Source organism: Pristiophorus japonicus, chromosome 15 (assembly GCF_044704955.1).
Source record: "Pristiophorus japonicus isolate sPriJap1 chromosome 15, sPriJap1.hap1, whole genome shotgun sequence".
In the NCBI taxonomy this organism is placed as follows: Eukaryota; Metazoa; Chordata; class Chondrichthyes; family Pristiophoridae; genus Pristiophorus; species Pristiophorus japonicus.
The window spans coordinates 141,654,627-141,675,206 of NC_091991.1; the positions used below are offsets into that span (position 1 = coordinate 141,654,627).

Here is a 20,580-nt window from a genome sequence, read left to right on the forward strand (position 1 = left end):
CTCGCACCATTCAGAAAATATTAGGATTTCTCTTCTCAGATCCAAAATAGATTGCTTGGTTCCACTCTGATCTATCCAATTAGAGCCAGACCATCTCTCCCAAGGGCTACTCATCCTATTCCCATATCGCCACCTCATCCTATTCCCATAACGCCACCTCAGGAGTTCCCCAGGGATCCATTATTGGTTCCCTCCTCTTCCACATCTACAAGTTTAAGGGGTGATCTAATTGAGGTGTTTAAGATGATGAAAGGATTTGATAGGGTAGAGAAAGATAAATTATTTCCTCTGGTGAGAGAGTCTAGAACAATGGGACATGACCTTAAAATAAGAGCTATTTCAGGGGTGATGTCAGGAAGCACTTCTTCACACAAATGGTGGTGAAAATCTGGAATACTTCCCCCAAAAAGCTGTTGAGGATCGGTCAATTGAAAATTTCAAAACTGAGATTGATAGGTTTTTGTTAGGCAAGGGTATTGAGGGTTATGGAATCAAGGCGGGTAGATGGAGTTAAGCTACAGATCAGCCATGATCTAACTGAATGGCGCAACAGGCTCAAGGGGTTGAATGGCCTACTCATGTTCCTATATTCCCAAGTTGCCACTTGGTGACATGATCTGCAGACGTGCGAGTATGCTGACAACACCCAGCTCGACCTCGCCAGCACCTCTCTCGACCCCTCCATTGCCGCTGTGCTGTCAGACTGCTTGTTGAGCATCCAGTCTTGGATAAACCGCAATTTCCTCCAGCTAATTTTGGGAACACCAAAGCCAGTGTCTTTGACCCCCACCACAAACTCGGTACACAAGCCATTAACTCCATCCTCCACCCTGAACACTGTCTCAGACTGAACCAGGCTGTTCACAACCTCAGCATCCTGTTTGACCTCCAAGCTGAGCTTCCGACCCCATGTCCTCTTCATCACAAAGATTGCCGATTTCCACCTCTATAATACTGTCTGGCTCCATGCCTACCTCAGCCCACGTGCTGCTGAAACCCTCATCCACGCCTTTGTCACTGTTATGTATGTAACCCTCGGCAACCTGTATCATACCGCCACTAGAGGGCCTACCTGTTGGAGTCCCAAAGGATCCCAGGATCCCTTGGGAGCACTGTATATAAGCAGGCCTCCCATGCTGTACCAGCATTCTGGAGTTTAAATAAAGGAGCTTACTCACTGTCTACAGTACTCAGTTGCATTACTTTATTATGAGCATAACAGTCACCTCCAGGCTCAATTATTTCAATGATCTACAGGCCAACCCATCTCCCCTGTAAACCTGAGCCCATATAAAACTCTGTTACTTGTATTCTATCCCACACTGATTCCCGTTGGGCCATCGTCCCTTTCCTTAGTCACCTGCCTTGGTTCCCAGTTCCCCAAAACCTCAAATTTGAAATTCTTATTTTAGTGTTTAAATTCCTTCATAGCCTCATCCCTCCTTACCTGTGCTACAGACCCCACCAACCCTGAACTCTCCATTCTTCTGCTCGTTTAGACATCCCCCCAAACTTTGCTCCACCATTGGCAGCAGTGCCTTCAGCCACTGAAGCCCCATGCTCTGGAATTCCCTCTCAATCTCCATCTCCATCTCCTCCTTAAAACCCACATCTTTGATGAAGCTTTTGGTCACTCCTCCTAACAGTTCCTTCTTTGGCTCAGCATCAGTTTTTTTCCTTACTCCTTGGGATGCTTTTCTATGTTAAATGCATATTGTTGTTAATGTTAGTGATATTAGTGGACAATTGCTTAATGCATTAATATGCTCTTTCTCTGCCCAATATTTCAGCAAACACCTAGGCTAAAAATACTGACAGAGATGTCATGTGAGCACAAAATAAATATTCATCTGTTAATATCACCAATAGTAATTTTGAGTACAATGCACGGTTAGCGATGGTAAATTATGGCAATATGTTCATTGGAACTGCACCAAGGCAAGCGGGTGTATTACTTTGCAAAGCAATGCGATAGAGTGAGGCAGAAACTCACACCTACAGATAGAAACTAAGCGAGAGATGAGTCAACTCACCATGAAAGAAATCTTCTCTCCTTGTGAATCTGCACCAGCAAATCAAGGTCATCGATATCTTTCAAACTCTTGACCTCAAAAGGATTGACAGAAAACTTAACAAGAGACAGATGAAGCAGCTCACATAATCCAGTTTGCTCCAAATGCTCCCAAAGTTTTATTGCATCACATATCGATACTCTGCGAAGGAATAATGACAAATGAAAGTGAAGCAGAATGAATCATTCAGAAATTCAATAAAGCTGCCCTGTGGACCAGGAATTTGTTGAGTAGGCATCCTCACATTTGACACTGGTGCTGTGTGAACCATCCCATTTATATTGCAGGACTAGTCGAAACAGCAGAAATACTACACGTGCGCAATGATTTTGAAGTTGTTGTTTGTCATTTTGTCTCCAGTTGCTGTGGTCAGCCTAGGTACGCAGGCTGAATGATTGGCCACAGGTTCTCCCACCCTTTAAAGACAGGAGCCTGGCCTCATTTATTTTATTTTGCCAGAGAAGTAATTGTCACATCACCAACAACAAATACATGCCTCTTTAATATAGTGCTTGATTTCTGCATGCTCTCAGCGAGGAGACATCGTAAAACGTCCTGAGGCACTTCACAGGAGCATTATCAAACAAAATTTGAAATTGAGCATCATAAGGAGATATATTAGGGTAGGTGACCAATAGCTTGGTCTTAGAGGTAGGTTTTAAGTTGCGCATTAAAGGAGCGGTAGAGAGATAAACACATCATAAGATATTGCTTGTAGGTGCTAAACCAGTTTATACAGAAGCAATCTAGTCCATGAGCTGCATTATTTAATTACCGAGGCTTCTCGGATTCTGCGCCCACCCACAGAGCATACACACAGAGGAAGTAGCACAAGACTTGACTTCTACTGGGGTTTTGTTTTAAATAACCGAGACGTATCAGTAAAGTTTAACCACGCAGTTTTCTTAAAAGCAAGAGAACATTTAGTTAAAATCATCACCGTGGGACTTTTATAAAATAATGTTCATTTAGTAAACATCATTGCTGTTTTCTTTTTTTTTCAAAAAAGGAAAGAGGGAAGCATTCAGTGAATTCCCTCAGTGTGGAAAGGCTACAAAGGAAACAGGCAGCAACTCCACAGAATTCAATCAAAAATAAATCAATGTGTTAATTAACAAACGAGTGTAGGTTTTAATTACAACTCAAGGTTGCGGTAAAAATTGCTGGGATTCTCAGTGAGGTTGCTGACATTGGTGTGGGGGCCTCGCTCGGAGCGCAAGGATGCAATTGTCACCTGCAACTCTGCACACAAGGCGAGTTCCCTATCTTGGCCATACTGTGGGCGGTGGGGGGGCGTTGGGTGGGGGGGGGGGAAACGACGAACAGACAGCTCGATGCTTCTTCGCATGAAGGAGGGAACATTGGGAGGCCAGATCATGGTCAGCTGCTTTCATTCACCTCCTAGAAAGTAAGTCAATAAGTAGAACTGCCACTGGGCTGGTAGCAGGCTGTCAGTCTGCAATGTGGCCCACGGAATGGTGCTTGGTGTTGAGAGGGGTTTAGAAATAGTAAGAATTGTTTCTAAAAACATAATGAGGTGAAAAGGAAAATATAGAAGGACCTTTTGTAAAAAGACATTTATATAGCGCCTTTCATGACCACCGGACACCTCAAAGAGCTTGACAGCCAATGAAGTATTTTTTTTAATGTAGTCAGTGTTGTAACATGTGAACCACAGCAGCCAATTTGCACGCAACAAGCTCCCAGAAACAGCAATGTGATAATGACCAGATAATTTGTTTTGTTATGTTGATTGAGCGATAAATATTGGCCAGGACACCGGGGATATCTCCCCTGCTCTTCTTCAAAATAGCGCCATGGGATCTTTTATGTCCACCTGAGCGAGCAGACGGGACCTCGGTTTAACGTCTCAACTGAAAGACGGCACCTCCGACAGTGCAGCACTCCCTCAGCCTAGATTTATGTGCTCAAGTTCCTGGAGTGGGACTTGAACCTACAACCTGCACATTTGAAGCTTACATTCAGTATGGTCTCAACAAGTGAAAAGTGAATGGTGAATACTATCAGGAGGATGAACTCAAAGAGGAAAGAAGTTCAGCAGAATTAGCTCACTACATTACCACAAGCTAAAATTAAGGGAAAAGTCCATGCAGGATACTGCATTCGATTTACAGATGGGCAATCTGTGCACATACCTAAACGAGGTCACATTCTTCAACTCCGCAAACTGCTTGATCCCTTGCAGGTCAATGCTGGTGTCCCTCAGATCAACGGTAAAGTTACTGGGGGACCTCTGCATCACATGCAGCAGCACAAAGACGTCAGGAGGAGTCAGCCGCATGCCTCTGAAGGACAACTTCTCACTTAGTTTAGCAGCTACTCTTGAAGCCAGCTCAGTACTCTGTGTCTCATAAACACAATGACAGAGCTCCAGCAATTTACCCGTGCTGAGCGTACTGGCTCTGAGTTCAGTCAAATATCTCTGTAGGCTCTTTTGCTTCCTGTTTTTAACATTTGCCTTTGAATGATTGGAGAAACAATTAAGAAATGCATTTCCTTCCTGAAAGGCCAGTCCTGCCAGAAACCTACGTACAATGTCCAACCAGTCCTCCTGAGATTTCCTTTTCTTGTGCTCCAGTGAAATAATTTTTGAGAGGCCTTTGCATTTGATATCTTCAGAAAACAATACATGCAACCCTCCCAGAAAGTTCTGCAGGAAAGAATGAGAAAAGGTTTTCCCACACTCCTGCTCTTTGCCTTCGCCAGTCATTAAGAAAGGTCTCAGAAGGCCATGCGTCAAAGCAAAGTTGGACGTTTCTGCTGACCTGGATTCTATGCACACCGATTCGTGGCGCTGCACTCCAGAGAAAGCACATTTGCACAACTCCAGCATGTTCTGCTTGTGCAAGGCAGTGTCATTTGGTGGTTTACAGTGTAGTAGGATTTGAAAAATGTTCAGAAATAAATTAGTGAGAGTGGATGGCAATGCCAAACGCATGTCTCCAGACCGGCGCATGGCTTTGAGCACAAAACAGATAAACCTGCATAATAAAGGGACGTAGCAAAAGCTGAGCAAGTACCGCTGCTCCTGAAGACGTGCCATTGCTTCAGCGGCTAAGGACGAGTCCTCAAAGTACCTGTGCAGAAATTCCTCTATGTGTCCTGGGCTGAACCCCAATACTTCAACAATCTTGTCCACTCTGCCAAGGTACTGGTTGAAGGTTTCTTTAGGCCTCGCAGTAATAAGCACGGTGCAGCCCTTGAGCAACGTTTTCTGAAGAAGGCCTGCCAGCAGCTGTCTGGCGGTGCGAGGTCTCTCCGCTGAACTGCAAGTTGGAGGCTGCAGGAGACCATCGTGATCTTGGAAGTCTTCGAAGTCATCAAAAATGAGCAGAACCTTGTGTGAATTGTGGCACAAGTATTGAAAGACTTCATCTGTGTTCTTTAGTGAAGGAAGAAATGGCTGGAAAAGTAAATCCTTCAAACTGTACTGCTTGGCAAAATTGAGTGTCCTGCACTTAAACCAGAAAACAAACTCAAACTGCCTGAAGTATCCGTTCACCCAGTCGTGGCAGATTCTTTGGACGAGAACACTTTTACCAATCCCCGCTCTCCCCAGCAAAGCAACTACTTTGGTTTCTTTCCGTCGTTTTCCTGAGATGTCAAAAAGATTGCTCATGTTTACAGCACCTCTTTCTCGTTCTGCTATGTCATAGATCCTGCACTCTTTATCCAAGCACTTAGTGGAGTTTTTTGCAGATTTATTTTCAGCTTGACCCTTGACCATCGTGACATCCACATAAATGTCTTCAAGAAGCATCTCGTCGTGCTCGTGGCAAATGTAAGAGTGTTGGCTCATGTCTTTCAAATATTCTCTCACAGCTTCAATGCAAGCTTCTACACCTTCTGTTGATACAAAAGAGTAAATAATCTTACACCGTCATCTCAAATATGGTGTCACTTCAGACAGCGTTGTATGAACAAGCATTGGCTAGAACACCTTGTGAGAGCAACTTTACCTTGATGCTGCACTTCCCACCAAACTGAGTGAGAACAAAATAAAATATATTGGGCCGGAAATTGTGCCTCTCTGGGTGCATACGATGTGCGCACGTGTCCCAAGAGGCCCCGCAAGTTCCGGGTTTAGGGACGCGAAGCGCATGCACCTAAACCTGGCAGTTGCGATCTGTCAAAATTTCTTTTGACAGATTGTGCGCCTGTCCGAGAGAAGGACCTTCGCGGGCGGAGATTTGGGCTATTTGTCCAACTCTTGCCCAGCGAATGTCCATGCCTGGTATACCAGCGTAAGAGTTTGAAAAGATAGAAAAAATAAATTGTATTACTTATTTTTATATTAAAAATCCTGCCCACAAAGGTAAGTTTATGTTTAACGCTTAAAACATTTTTTTTTTAATTTTCAAAAAAATTATATATTTTTTTATAAAACTTTGAATTTCACTTAATTTCTATTACTTAAAAAAAAGTGAAATGTTTTTTTTATTTGTGGGTTTTTTTGTTTTTAGGGTTATTCTCATTGATAGTAATGGGTAGAGCTCCCATTACTATGAATGAGAATACGACATTGTGATTGGTGGTCCAGGCCCACGTGATCCCAAAATGCCCGTACACTCCTGGGATCCGGGGTCTCTGTGCTGGGCTGCGAATCAAGGCCTCGCTCCTCGAGGGCCAACAGGCACTTTACTTTAAAAAAAATTCGGATGGAGGCATCTGCCCGCGGGAAGCCTCCAACCGCAATTTTTGGCCCATATTATGCACAATAGGTATGGTGCTGACCAACCAACTGTGCACGATTTTCTGTTTTTAATTCTACATTACTTGCTCCAGTGAGTGCTAAATACAACATTGAACTGCATGCACAGTTTCACCAGACGTTAATGATATGAAAAATTAAATATTTACTTGTTTTTGTGTATATCTTGACTGTTGGAGTCAGTGGTTCAGATGATTCTTCACCAGACGATTCCATTTCGGGATCTTGCATATAAAGAATTGATAATTAGAAGATTTGTACATCAGCCATTCTGGCATATGCTTTCCCTCACTCCTGCACTGTTCCCAGCTCCTCTCCTTCCACGTGGTTGCCTGCTTCTGTGAAGCCCTCTCAGACTCTAGATTACCCCACAATCACTGTTAACTCCATTTCATGTTCAGCCAAGAGCCAGTGTGCGTCCTTTAGTTTAATATGCCAGTTTTCCAGTGTCTGTGATGCAGACCATTCCACTATAGACAGAAATAGGCCTCCGATGGGCCTGGTGGGCAAACTGAAAAAGCACAATGTAACTGGGGCCAGATGAAACGGTTAGAAGGCTGAAGGGATTGTGCGTGTGTGTAAGTGCGCGTGTTTTTTTTTAAAAAAAGGATTCTCTTTCATATTGGTATTGAGATTTATAACATGCATGTTTGCAAATTCAAATGAAAATAAATCCAGCCCCAGACATCTTGATATGTGATAGTCAGCCATGCAAAATAGGAGAGACTAGAAAATGGGTGACTAAGTCTGTAAAGCTTGAAGGTGGCTAAACTGCTCCCAGGCCTATATCAATGCTACTCAAAATTGTTTATTAAGAGGCGTGAATAACTGTGTTTACCTCACCCATGCTGCAACCCACCCCATGCTTCCTGCTGTTACCCAAGTGTGCCTAAAACTGGCAGTCCCACCCAGTGGAGGGATCAAACAGGCATCCCTCCACTCCATCCACTGCGGACTGGTTTCCTATTGCGCTGTGTAACTTATCTATAGCTAAATCTTCGAACCTATTGAAGCACAAATCAAGCCATGCACTTGTTATTGACTTGATCAGTGACAGATTAAACATTTCTGTGACCTACATGGTGTCCCACTGCCTACGGAGACTGGAGTTGTTGGAATATCCACAGGTTGAGCACTGGTCACAGACTCTGGCGAACTCTGGATATCAATAGATTGCGGACAGGAGAAACCTTGAGTAGCTGGACTGTCCACAGGACTGACAGGAGAGCCTGCGTTGGAAATAACAGACGAAGTATCCCGCGGGATTGCTGAAACGTTCGGCGAAGGAACGCCCTGCGCTGAACCAGCTGAAAGACAAAGCATGTGGAGATAAGAAACGGGCATCTCTTTGGATTTACTAGAGTCTTCAGTTTTGTGCTGGATACTAAATTTGACAAACTGAGGGAGTCATTAATTTTTAGGAGAAGCAGATTTGAGAAAAGCAAGAGGAGAAACTTGAAGAAAATACCATGTAGAAAGGCCACAGAGTGATTCATTTTCCTGACCTCTGACCTCAAACTATACATGGATTAAGGGGATGTAGCACACTGGCAGCACCGTGTCGTAGAAAAAGTACCTCACACATGCTGAACTCCCAATCTCAGAAACTACTGCGAAGATAATGAGATCTGAGTTGCATCACTCACTCCGTACAGTTCTACAGTTGCTACATATACAGCTCTTGTTGAACAAGCCTGCTATTTCTTCTGTGATACATCCAGCAAAATCTGAGCCAAATCAAACCAAATTTGCCATTTTCTCTTCTTAATACAAAAAGTCCAAAGTTTATCAGAGTTAAAGCCCAGCAGAACTTAATACAGCCATTACTTGAATCAACTGAGCGACTAAGGTTTAGTCGAGCTGTAATGGTGGGGCATAAGCTGATTCACACTCATTAACTCTTCCACTTCTTCCCCATTTAACCGTGCAGCGTGCTCAATAAAGGCGGATAGCTACTCACGTGGGGAATGCACAGGTGATGTTGTCACCAGTGTTATAATCTCGAGATTTGATGAGCTCTTATTTAGAACTGAAAAACAAAAACAGATTTTATTAATGATTTTTCAAATATGTGATCCATTGTGCAATCAGTCCATTTTGTACATTGCACAGACTAATGTATTTTCTTAATATAGAAAAAAATCCTACTGCAGGCTGCACTCACTCACCTTAGTGTTCATGGAAGCTACCATTTCAGCAGTTCGATGTACAAGTGAGATTCATTATGGCAGTTTTCTGCTGGGCCACTAGATGGCAATGACATGGTGTTTGGAGAATGATAATTGGCTAGATTTACCTCTTCACTGCTCGGCTGGTGTGAAAATTGATAGCATTAAAATCTGGCAGGTTCTACAACGAGTAGGCAATCTGCTCCACCAGATTACTGGCCAGGCAGTGAAAAGTGTAAATCTACCCCGCTGACACGGAGTGGGAGCAAACCTACCTCTAGTTTGAACTGAAATGAACAAAAACTGCGTGCTCAACAACACATGGAATGCTATAATATTACAGTACAGAAGCTGGCCGATGGCCCAGCAACTCTGCACCTGTGTTTATCTCCACAAGAGCCACCTAGTCTAATCCCAGTCTGCTGATCGCTCTCAATAACGTTTAATATTCCCCATTTTCAAGCCACTATGTACTTTTCTTATGGATTCCTTTTCAACAACTGTACCTGGCAGAGAGTTTGACAACATAACCATCCCTTTTGTTTAAATCTCCCCTTTAATTCTTTTTGTGATGATCTTAAATCTGTGCCCTCTTCTTAGCATCTCATTGATCAGTGGAGGCAATCCATCGCTATTTCCTTAACATAACCCTTCAGACATGGGGAGCCGAGTGTAACCGTTCCTGCCAGTCGACAAGCAGGTGACAGCTGGTCAGCCGCCCATTTTAAACCTTTTCTACTGAAGTCAATCTGGCAGGTATAAAACAGGCACTGCCACCCATTTCCTGGCTGGTGGGAACAGTTAAACTCAACCCCTTAACTTGAAGGCCTCCATCAGGGCACCCCTTAACCTTCTCAGCTTTAGTGCAAAATGCTGACTTCTCAAGTCTCTCTACATAACAGTTAGTCCTCGCCCTTGGTAACATCCTATTGAATCTACAATGAACCGATTCCATTGCTTTAATGGGTGCCCAAAACTAACCCAACCTCCTACTGCGATCTGACCAAGTTTAACATTATCTCTGCTTTTGAAACCAAGGATATTGTTTGCCAAGATCTTAGCTGTTTGCACTACCACCTTTAATGACCTGTGTAGCATTACATCAGGAACCCCTTTATTCTTCTTCTCCATTTAAAATCTAACTATTTGAGGTATATTTCCCTTTTCTACTCTTACTTCAAAAACACATTCCTTCACCTTTGTCAACATTGAACTACATCTGCCACTTATCTGTCCAATCTGTCAGCCTATCGGTATTCTTCTGCAAATTTGCACAATCCTCACTACAATTTGCCATATTTCCCTCTCCGTCTCCCCCAGTTCCCCGCCCCCCCACCACCCCAACCCATCACCAGCAAATTTCAATATTCTTCCCACAATGTCAAATTCCAGATCATTCAAGTGTATGATTAATAAGAGCAGCCCCAACACAAGCTCCTTTGGAACACCACTCACACCTTTCCAGTCGCAGCAACTTCTTTTACACCCTAAACCTTTGCTTTCTGCCCTGCCACCATATCTCTATTCATGTGGCCACATTTCCCATAATTCCATGTGCCATTATCTTTGCACAAGTCTGTTATGTGGTACCCTGGTAATTCTGAAAATCCATGTAAACCACATCCACTGCATTTCCTTTATCGCTTATTTCTGATCACTTGCTCAGCGAGCTCGCAGTGTGGGGTCAGGGTTGATCTGCCTTTTAGAATTCTGTGCTGATGGGGTTTTGAGTGTATGTTACCGCGCAGGAAATCCTAACAGGTATTGTGCTCATCGTATCAGGTGTGTGCTCTCCCATTTCCAGAAGTGTGGAAATGTCCATTAACGACCCCCATGCTGTGATGCTTCACTGATCTAGTATGGGTTGCAGTTCCTCCAACCGACACCACGGAATCCTGCAGGCACCAATAATACCTCAATACATGGTGCTTGATGCTCTCCGAGTTTATAGTTGTGTTACTGCTTGTATTATCTTGCCCAGTTTGCCCGGAGACTGAAGGTTGAAAGTGAAGAGCTTTAGTGAGATTTCCATCAAATTGAAAATAATCTGGGACCAACAGATTACTCAAATACAATAAGGCTGATTTACCAACTCTTCCAGCTCAGAGGGATGAATGGAGGAAAATAGCTGAGATAGAGTGGGCAGGAGAAGAAAATTCAAGGGGGAGGGGGGTGGGGGGGAACATGATCGAAACAGGGGCTCCTCAGATTAAATTTAAATTGATGTCCTGTGAATTTTCACTCTCCGGATTGGAAGGCATTTCATCCGTCCAGTGGGAATGGCACTGCGAGAGTTCACACACTATTCCCCCACCTGTTGGGTTCCTCACCCCAGCCAAGTGGGGACTAAGTACTTCCCCAGCAACAGGAAAGGAAACTCAGAGGCTGAGACAGTCACACACCTTCGAGCAACCAGTTATATAGTGGCACTGACAGAGGCCCAGAGCAGCTGCCCATCTATCGATGCTACATGCAAACTACAGAGGACTAGGCCTGTATTCACTAGAGTTTAGAAGAATGAGAGGGAATCTCATTGAAACGTATAAAATCTGACTGTGTTGGATAGACTGGATGCGGGGAGGATGTTTCCCGTGGCTGGGACGTCTAGAACAAGGAATCACAGTCTCAGGATACGGGGTCGGAAATTTAGGACCGAGATGAGGAGACATTTTTTCACTCAGAGGGTGGCTGTGGAGGCCAAGTCACTGAATATATTTAAGAGGGAGATAGATAGATTACTAGAAACAAAAGGCATCAAGGGGTATGGGGAAAAAGCGGGAATATGCTGTTGAGATAGAGGATCAGCCATGATCATATTGAATGGCGGTGCAAACTCGAAGGGCCGAATGGCCTACTACTGCTCCTATTTTCTATGTTTCTATGTCTATGTTAAGCACTTTTAGAAATCTATTCTTCCAGTCAGTTTGATCCAATTGAACTGCTAATTGTTAACGTCGCCTGTCGTTTGACTCTTATAGTGACGACACATTGGTGTATGCAAGTAGTGCTGTGAAGATCACAACATCAGGTGATTTGAGAAAGTTTCTTTTAATGCTCGTGTTAAAATACTTCCTCAAATCATGTGAATTGGGAGTATTGGCATCAATGTACAAGCTAATGATGTGTATCTAGAGGCATGCCCTGGTATGTGCTGGAAACAAACTTGGCCTTCCGTACATGAGTCTTTGCCAGTTACAGATTGATTCCATTTATGATACACAAGTGAGAAACACCGAGCTTTTCTATACAAACCTAAAAGACAGGCCGGTGCTCCAGTCTGAATGGTTCCATTGACAGGAAGGCTGATGACTTGCGGTGGAAGCGCATTTGATGAAATAAATTGGAAGCCGGCAGAACTGACAATTGGGCCATTAATGATAGAGTTCTCTTTGTTTACTGACATGAAAAAAATATGAAATGCACAAATTATAATCTGCTATTGCAGTACAGGTGCAACATCCAAAATCCAGAGTTCTGGAATCCGGACATCGGGCTGATCCGTGACAGGGTCGTCCGAAAACCGGAAAATGTTCTGAAATCCGGTCTCTCCCGCCTCGGCCCGGCCCGACCCAACCTCCGACCACCCAACCTCCCCCGGCCTCGGCCCGACCGACCCCTCTCCCCCACTCCACCTACCTCAGCCCAGACAAAGACATTCCGAAATCCAGAAATACCCAGGATCCGAACGGCCTCAGTCCCGGGATTTCCAGATTTCGGACGTCACACCTGTACATTCTACTTTTACATTGTATTCCACCCACTTCTTTAATTCCCCATATGCTACATATTTCCCTGGCAGAGGAAATCTGCAATTGTCTCAGCTAGTGCTGTTCTGACACTGGCCACTAGATGGTAGACACGAGCAAACTGGATTGACTCAAATGCCAATCCGGTCCAATTGAAATCAGGAATTTATTGTGCGGTGATCACAAGCCTGAACTGTGCAATATCACACACTACAACACGTTGTTAAACCAAATGCAATACTCCATTATACTACCCATGCAATCAACAACAACTTGTATTTATATCGCACCTTTAACAGTGTTCAGTACCATTCGCAACTCCTCAGATAGTGAAGTCCGTACCCGCATGCAGTAAAACCTGGACGACATTCAGGTTTGGCTGATAAGTGGCAAGTAACATTCGCGCCACACAAGTGCCAGGCAATGACTATCTCCAACAAGCAACAATATAACCACCGCCCCATGACATTCAATGGCATTACCATCGCCAAATCCCCCACCATCAACATCCTGGGGATCAACATTGATCAGAAACTTAACTGGACCAGCCACATAAATACTGTGGCTACAAGAGCGGGTCAGAAGCTGGGTATTCTGTGGCGAGTGCCTCACCTCCTGACCTCCCCAAAGCCATTCCACCATCTACAAGGCACAAGTCAGGAGTGTGATGGAATACTCTCCACTTGCCTGGATGAGTGCAGCTCCAACAACACTCAAGAAGCTCGACACCATCCAGGACAAAGCAGCCCGCTTGACTGGCACCCCATCCACCACCTTCAACATTCACTCCCTCCACCACCGGCGCACCGTGGCTGCAGTGTGTAACATCTATAAGATGCACTGCAGCAACTCACCAAGGCTTCTTCGGCAGCACCTCCCAAACCTGCGACTTCTACCACCTAGAAGGACAAGGGCAGCGGGTGCATGGGAACACCACCTCCTCCACATTCCACTATAAGTGACACAACATCCTGATTTGGAAATATATCGCCGTTCCTTCATTGTCACTGGGTCAAAATTCTGGAACTCGCTCCCCAACAGCACTGTGGGAGTACCTTCACCACATGGACTGCAGCGGTTCAAGAAGGTGGCTCATCTCCACCTTCTCCAGGGCAGTTAGGGATGGGCAATAAATGCTGGCCTTGCCAACGATGCCCACATCCCAGGAATGAATAATAAAAAACATCCCAAGGTAGTTGACAGGAGTGTTATCAAACACAATTTGACACCGAGCTACACGAGGAGATATTAGGGTAGGTGCTAGGTTTTAAGTTTTAAATCAACTTTGAGTTTTACCAACTAGATTTTAAGTACTTGCAGCGCTTATATTCAACATAAGACTCAAAATCTTACATCCGCATCAAGTGGCAGGTAAACAGCAACAACGTCAGACTCTTGGGTTTAATTTGGTACAATCCAAGAAAGAAAACACAAATCTAATTGGGACCAAGCACAGATCATATTCCAAAATGAGTTTTCGGTTTTACAGACCTGGAGTAATGCAAGTGTCTGATCCAATCTGAGAGACTTGATTTTTGAGTTGTTTCAGATGGTCGATACCCGAAGGGAAGGTTATTGGGAAAAAGATGTCCGGTGTCTTTGGGGAATGTTCTGGAGAAACAGGTAGGTTCTCGTCATCTAAAACAATGATCAAACGCATTACTACATATTTCTATATCTGCCATTACCGTCTGTAGATTTCCAAAGTGGCTCAAAGATTCCCTGACAAAAGATTAACCTGAAATGTTAACTCTGTTTTTCTCTCTCCACAGTTGCTGCATGAGTATTTCCAGCAGTTTCTGTTTTTATACCAAAGATTCCCTCTGCAGCAGTAGAACCAAAGCATCGATTAACTATCCCAGAAATGTGATGATCAGGTAGTATTTGTTTCCAGTGACCCAGGTCCTGTCCTCTGACCTACTTTGACCCTCATGAAAATTCTGAAATAATGTACTCACCAACAAGTAGACTCAATAGTTACTTTGCAACACTGCAAGTCAATGAGTCAATTAAAAGATGCATAACTGGTAGTGTTACCAGCACATTTGGTAGCAGCTCATTTGCAATAATTTCAGTAATAGTGCTTATGGTGTGCTTTGATGGATCCCAAGCTAGAAGATATAAACTTCCACATCTCCAATAGTTTAAGTAGAAATCCATCAAACGATTACAATGTTTGTGAGGTCCAATGGCATTTTAGATGCAGATTTAAAAAGGTCCAAACTCTTTCCATCAAGTGATGAAATAACAAATGTATTTATTACTTTGAAAAACTTTTCAACTAAAGTGTCTGCTCTGCTGTCACAACATTGTAGCATAAAAAGAAGCATAATGCTTGAAAAAAAATCACTAATTAGAAGCATTATACCCTGCAGCTGAACAGGGAAATTTAAACTGTATCAATGGTTAGTAATATTTCACCAGTACAGTATTACCATTAAAATTCAATTCTATCTAGATAGCACCATGAGCTTAAAATTCTCCCCAGCATCTCTGGGACCAGGGTTTGTTCAATCTTAGAACAGAGTACAATGTTGCCCATATTCAAAATAACAGCTTGTCCGGTAGCTGGCAATAGTGAGGGAGCATGAAGTGGAGGCAGGGTCTGCGGGGGTTGCAGTTAAGGTCATTGTTGAGCGACAGCAGAGGGAGATTTACTCCACAATTACCCAGGCTCTACCTAACCTGACTACTTGATGATGATATTTGGGTAGATTTTCCCCACTGCTGCACCTGAGGACTGCGCAGTTTCTCGTGCAAATCGACAAAGAAATGGGGCCATAGATGCATTGCATCAGGTCTCCACCACCACAATGCTGCCCTGGGATTTCCAGAGCTTCTCCTAATCGATGTCACTGGGCCGGCGCTTGCAATAAGTGCAAGCTCATGATGGGACGATAATGAGGAAGGACTGTCCTCTGAAAGTGACACGAAGACACCCAAAGGGTCTGCAGGGGTCTCGGATTCAGCCCAAAGACCACTGGTGCCAAAAAATAGGGCAACAATAGAAAATTATTCCCCCAAACCTGATCTTTCGGCCTCAGTGCTTTCTGGCTGCTGCTCTCCAGCTCAAAGCCCTGTGAGGGGCCACATGACCCTGGAATGACCCAGAGCGAGAAAAACTGGTGGATTCCCCAAAAATAAATCAGTGCTTATGGTGCTTACCTTGTTTACTCGGTGTAAGTTGTTGTTCTTTTACCACAACTGATGGAGATCTGGGTTTCAGTTTCTTGCTTACTCCACTATCTTTCGTTTTAGTTCCTGTTAAAAGTATATTTAAACAAATGATCACATCCAGTGTTCAAAACTCTCCTGTACAGACGCAACTTAGAATGTAATTTTTAATTTAATGCATTCGCAATACGCTCCCCATTATATTAACATCACTTTTATTTGCCCTTTCCACGCCAGCCACCTTTGTGGCCTCTTTGAGTGTGTGTAAAACTGTGAACTATCATCAGTTTAGAATTTTGGGCCTGTTGCCTTAACAATAAACGTGGTGCGAATTACCAAAAACATTTAACTTAAGATCGTTACAGCAGGAAAGAGAGAGAGAGAGAGAGAGAGAGAAGCGGAGAGACGGAGAGAGAAGAAATGGTAATCCCATCAATCTGAGCTGGGTATACCACTTGTGATTAAAACAGCCTTCAAGCATGGGTCGCTGATGTCGGGGGAGCTGCTGCAAGTGGATTGCCATGTGACAGGTAATAAACATTCAGAGGGAATGTCCGTGCAGATTGCTTTAGTGCACCTCCCAGCAACTGGGACTGGCAAAGGTGCGTGATACAGGAACATCCAAGAGGAGGAAAACAGGAAAAATTACAACAGCTCCAATAGTTCCCCATGTGTATTACACTATGTACATCACCCCAAATACGTCCCCCAACCCGATCTTGTAAATGACTGGGTTAAGGATTTCCATCCCATTTCCCACACTTTTGCCTTCACCCCTTCCCCTCCCTCCCAAGACCACGATAGGGCTCCCCTTGTCCTCCTATGGAGTATAAAAGCAGGGAAGTCCTGCTACAACTGTACAGGGTACTGGTGAGACCACACCTGGAGTACTGCATACAATTTTGGTCTCCTTATTTACAGAAGGATATACAGTACTTGCATTGGAGGCTGTTCAGAGAAGGTTCACTCGGTTGATTCCTGAAGGGGTTGCCTTATGAAGAAAGGTTGAGCAGGTTGGAACTATACTCATTGGAACATAGATGATACTGATGGGGCTTGACAGGGTAGATGCAGAGAGGATGTTTCCCCTTGTGGGGGAATCTAGAGCTAGGAGGCAGTTTCAGAATAAGGGGTCGCCCATTTAGAACTGAGATGAGGAGGAATTTCTTCTCTCAAGAGTTGTAAATCTGTGGAATTCTCTGCCCCAGAGAGTTGTGGAGGCTGGGTCATTGAATATATATAAGGTGGAGATAGACAGATTTTTGAATAAGGGAATGAAGGGTTAGGGAGAGCGGGCAGTGAAATGGAGCTGAGCCCAAGATCAGATCAGCCATGATCTTATTAAATGGCGGAGCAGGCGCAAGGAGCCAAATGGCCTACTCCTGCTCCTATTTCTCACCTTCCAACCCACCAGCCTCCACACACCTCCAGCATGATCCCACCGCCAATCACATCTTCCCCTCCCTCCCCTTTCAGCTCCCTCCACGACACCCTGGTGCACTCCTCACTCACCCCCAACACATCTTCCCGTTCCCACAGCACCTTCCCGTGCAAGCGCAGGAGATGCAACACCTGCCCTTTTACCTCCTCCCTTCCCACTGTCCAGGGCCCCAAAACACTCCTTCCTGGTGAAGCAACAATTTACTTATACTTCTTTCAATTTAGTATAGTGTATTCAATGCTCACGATGTGGTTTCCTCTACATTGAAGAGACCAAATGCAGATTGGGCGACTGCTTTGTGGAACACCTTCGTTCAGTCCACAAACGTGATCCCGAGCTTCCGGTCGCCTGTCACTTTAATTCTCTGCCCCACTCCCACTCTGATCTCTCCATTCTCGGCCTCTTACACTGTTCCAATGAAGCTCAAGGTAAGTTCGAGGAACAGCACCTCATCTTTTGATTAGGCACTTCCCCTACACTTGCTTAAAAACCTGTTACTTCTCTTAACTTTTTCCAGTTCTGACAAAGGGTCATCGACCTGAAACGTTAACTCTGTTTCTCTCCACAGATGCGGCTAACCTGCTGAGATTTCCAGCATTTTCTGTTTTTATTAAGGAATTTCTTCATAGATTGTTTTCTTCACAGATTGATGTCCAGACATTAAAGGAGTAGGTTGCCAAAATTATTTTTTATAAATTACAGCATTGTGGAACTCGCTTCAGTTTCTATTGTTTATAAAGAATGAGTTTTATGGAGTACTGAAGTTAAAGAAATGAGCCAGTTTAAGATTGAGATTTGAATATGATCATGTGTGTTCCTCACCTCTTCTTGGACACTTTGGCCTTGTAGCATCTGTGGAAGGTACAGAATCCTGAGAAGTAATTTTCTGTCTTCTAGAGTTACCCCCATCAGCAGCTGAAATAAAAGAGGAAGCACAATATTAGTGAAGATCTGCTCGAGTCAATACTTTCTTTTATGGCCAAAAATAAAATCAGCTAACATGCAGCTCCTTAAGACAATAACCAAGATCGTTAGTCACCAACAAATATTATACTGGCTGAGATTCTGGACACTATCTTGTGATAACTCCTACATAACACCAGTTTTTACAAGCTTGTCCAATGGCTTGGCTGGTTTAAAAGTGAGTAGCTTGGCCATACCGATGAGGAAGGTCCCGAATTACATATGACAATATGGGATTTGCAGCACAGAAACAGACCATTCGGCCCAACAGGTCTTTGCTGGTATTTATGCTCCACATGAGCCTCCTCCCACCCCATCTGCATATCATAGAAACATAGAAACATAGAAACATAGAAAATAGGTGCAGGAGTAGGCCATTCGGCCCTTCTAGCCTGCACCGCCATTCAATGAGTTCATGGCTGAACATGCAACTTCAGTACCCCATTCCTGCTTTCTCACCATATCCCTTGATTCCCCTAGTAGTAAGGACTTCATCTAATTCCTTTTTGAATATATTTAATGAATTGGCCTCAACAACTTTCTGTGGTAGAGAATTCCACAGGTTCACCACTCTCTGGGTGAAGAAATTCCTCCTCATCTCGGTCCTAAATGGCTTCCCCCTTATCCTTAGACTGTGTCCCCTGGTTCTGGACTTCCCCAACATTGGGAACATTCTTCCTGCATCTAACCTGTCTAACCCCATCAGAATTTTAAACGTTTCTATGAGGTCCCCTCTCATTCTTCTGAACTCCAGTGAATACAAGCCCAGTTGATCCAGTCTTTCTTGATAGGTCAGTCCCACCATCCCGGGAATCAGTCTGTGAACCTTCGCTGCACTCCCTCAAAAGCAAGAATGTCCTTCCTCAGGTTAGAAGACCAAAACTGTACACAATACTCCAGGTGTGGCCTCACCAAGGCCCTGTACAATTGTAGCAACACCTCCCTGCCCCTGTACTCAAATCCCTTCGCTATGAAGGCCAACATGCCATTTGCTTTCTTAACCGCCTGCTGTACCTGCATGCCAACCTTCAATGACTGATGTACCATGACACCCAGGTCTCTTTGCACCTCCCCTTTTCCTAATCTGTCACCATTCAGATAATAGTCTGTCTCTCTGTTTTTACCACCAAAGTGGATAACCTCACATTTATCCACATTATACTTCATCTGCCATGCATTTGCCCACTCACCTAACCTATCCAAGTCCCTCTGCAGCCTCATAGCATCCTCCTCGCAGCTCACACTGCCACCCAACTTAGTGTCATCCGCAAATTTGGAGATACTACATTTAATCCCCTCGTCTAAATCATTAATGTACTGTGTAAACAGCTGGGGCCCCAGCACAGAACCTTGCGGTACCCCACTAGTCACCGCCTGCCATTCTGAAAAGTCCCCATTTACTCCTACTCTTTGCTTCCTGTCTGACAACCAGTTCTCAATCCATGTCAGCACACTACCCCCAATCCCATGTGCTTTAACTTTGCACATTAATCTCTTGTGTGGGACCTTGTCGAAAGCCTTCTGAAAGTCCAAATATACCACATCAACTGGTTCTCCCTTGTCCATTCTACTGGAAACATCCTCAAAAAATTCCAGAAGATTTGTCAAGCATGATTTCCCTTTCACAAATCCATGCTGACTTGGACCTATCATATCACCTCTTTCCAAATGTACTGCTATGAGATCCTTAATAATTGATTCCATCATTTTACCCACTACCGATGTCAGGCTGACTGGTCTATAATTCCCTGTTTTCTCTCTCCCTCCTTTTTTAAAAAGTGGGGTTACATTGGCTACCCTCCACTCCATCGGAACTGATCCAGAGTCAATGGAATGTTGGAAAATGACTGTCAATGCATCCACTATTTCCAAGGCCACCTCCTTAAGTACTCTGGGATGCAGTCCATCAGGCCCTGGGGATTTATCGGCCTTCAATCCCATCAATTTCCCCAACACAATTTCTCGACTAATAAGGATTTCCCTCAGTTCCTCCTCCTTACTAGACCCTCCGACCCCTTTTATATCCGGAAGGTTGTTTGTGTCCTCCTCAGTGAATACCGAACCAAAGTACTTGTTCAATTGGTCCGCCATTTCTTTGTTCCCCATTATGACTTCCCCTGATTCTGACTGCAGGGGACCTACGTTTGTCTTTACTAACCTTTTTCTCTTTACATATCTATAGAAACTTTTGCAATCCATCTTAATGTTCCCTGCAAGCCTCTTCTCGTACTCTATTTTCCCTGCCCTAATCAAACCCTTTGTCCTCCTCTGCTGAGTTCTAAAT

At 44.1% G+C, this 20,580-nt stretch overlaps 1 protein-coding gene across 1 annotated transcript in view; it reads right to left on the reverse strand.

Moving 5' to 3' along the window:
* Positions 1–20,580, reverse strand: part of ciita (class II, major histocompatibility complex, transactivator) — a 52,207-nt gene that overhangs the window by 20,054 nt on the left and 11,573 nt on the right. Inside the window, exons 6-11 of the mRNA XM_070901758.1 lie at positions 12,225–12,368; positions 8,765–8,833; positions 7,884–8,111; positions 6,954–7,028; positions 4,229–5,939; positions 2,034–2,213 (exon numbers count right to left, since the gene is read on the reverse strand). Coding sequence (XP_070757859.1) covers positions 2,034–2,213; positions 4,229–5,939; positions 6,954–7,028; positions 7,884–8,111; positions 8,765–8,833; positions 12,225–12,368 — 2,407 coding nt within the window. The remainder of the gene's footprint in view (positions 1–2,033; positions 2,214–4,228; positions 5,940–6,953; positions 7,029–7,883; positions 8,112–8,764; positions 8,834–12,224; positions 12,369–20,580) is intronic.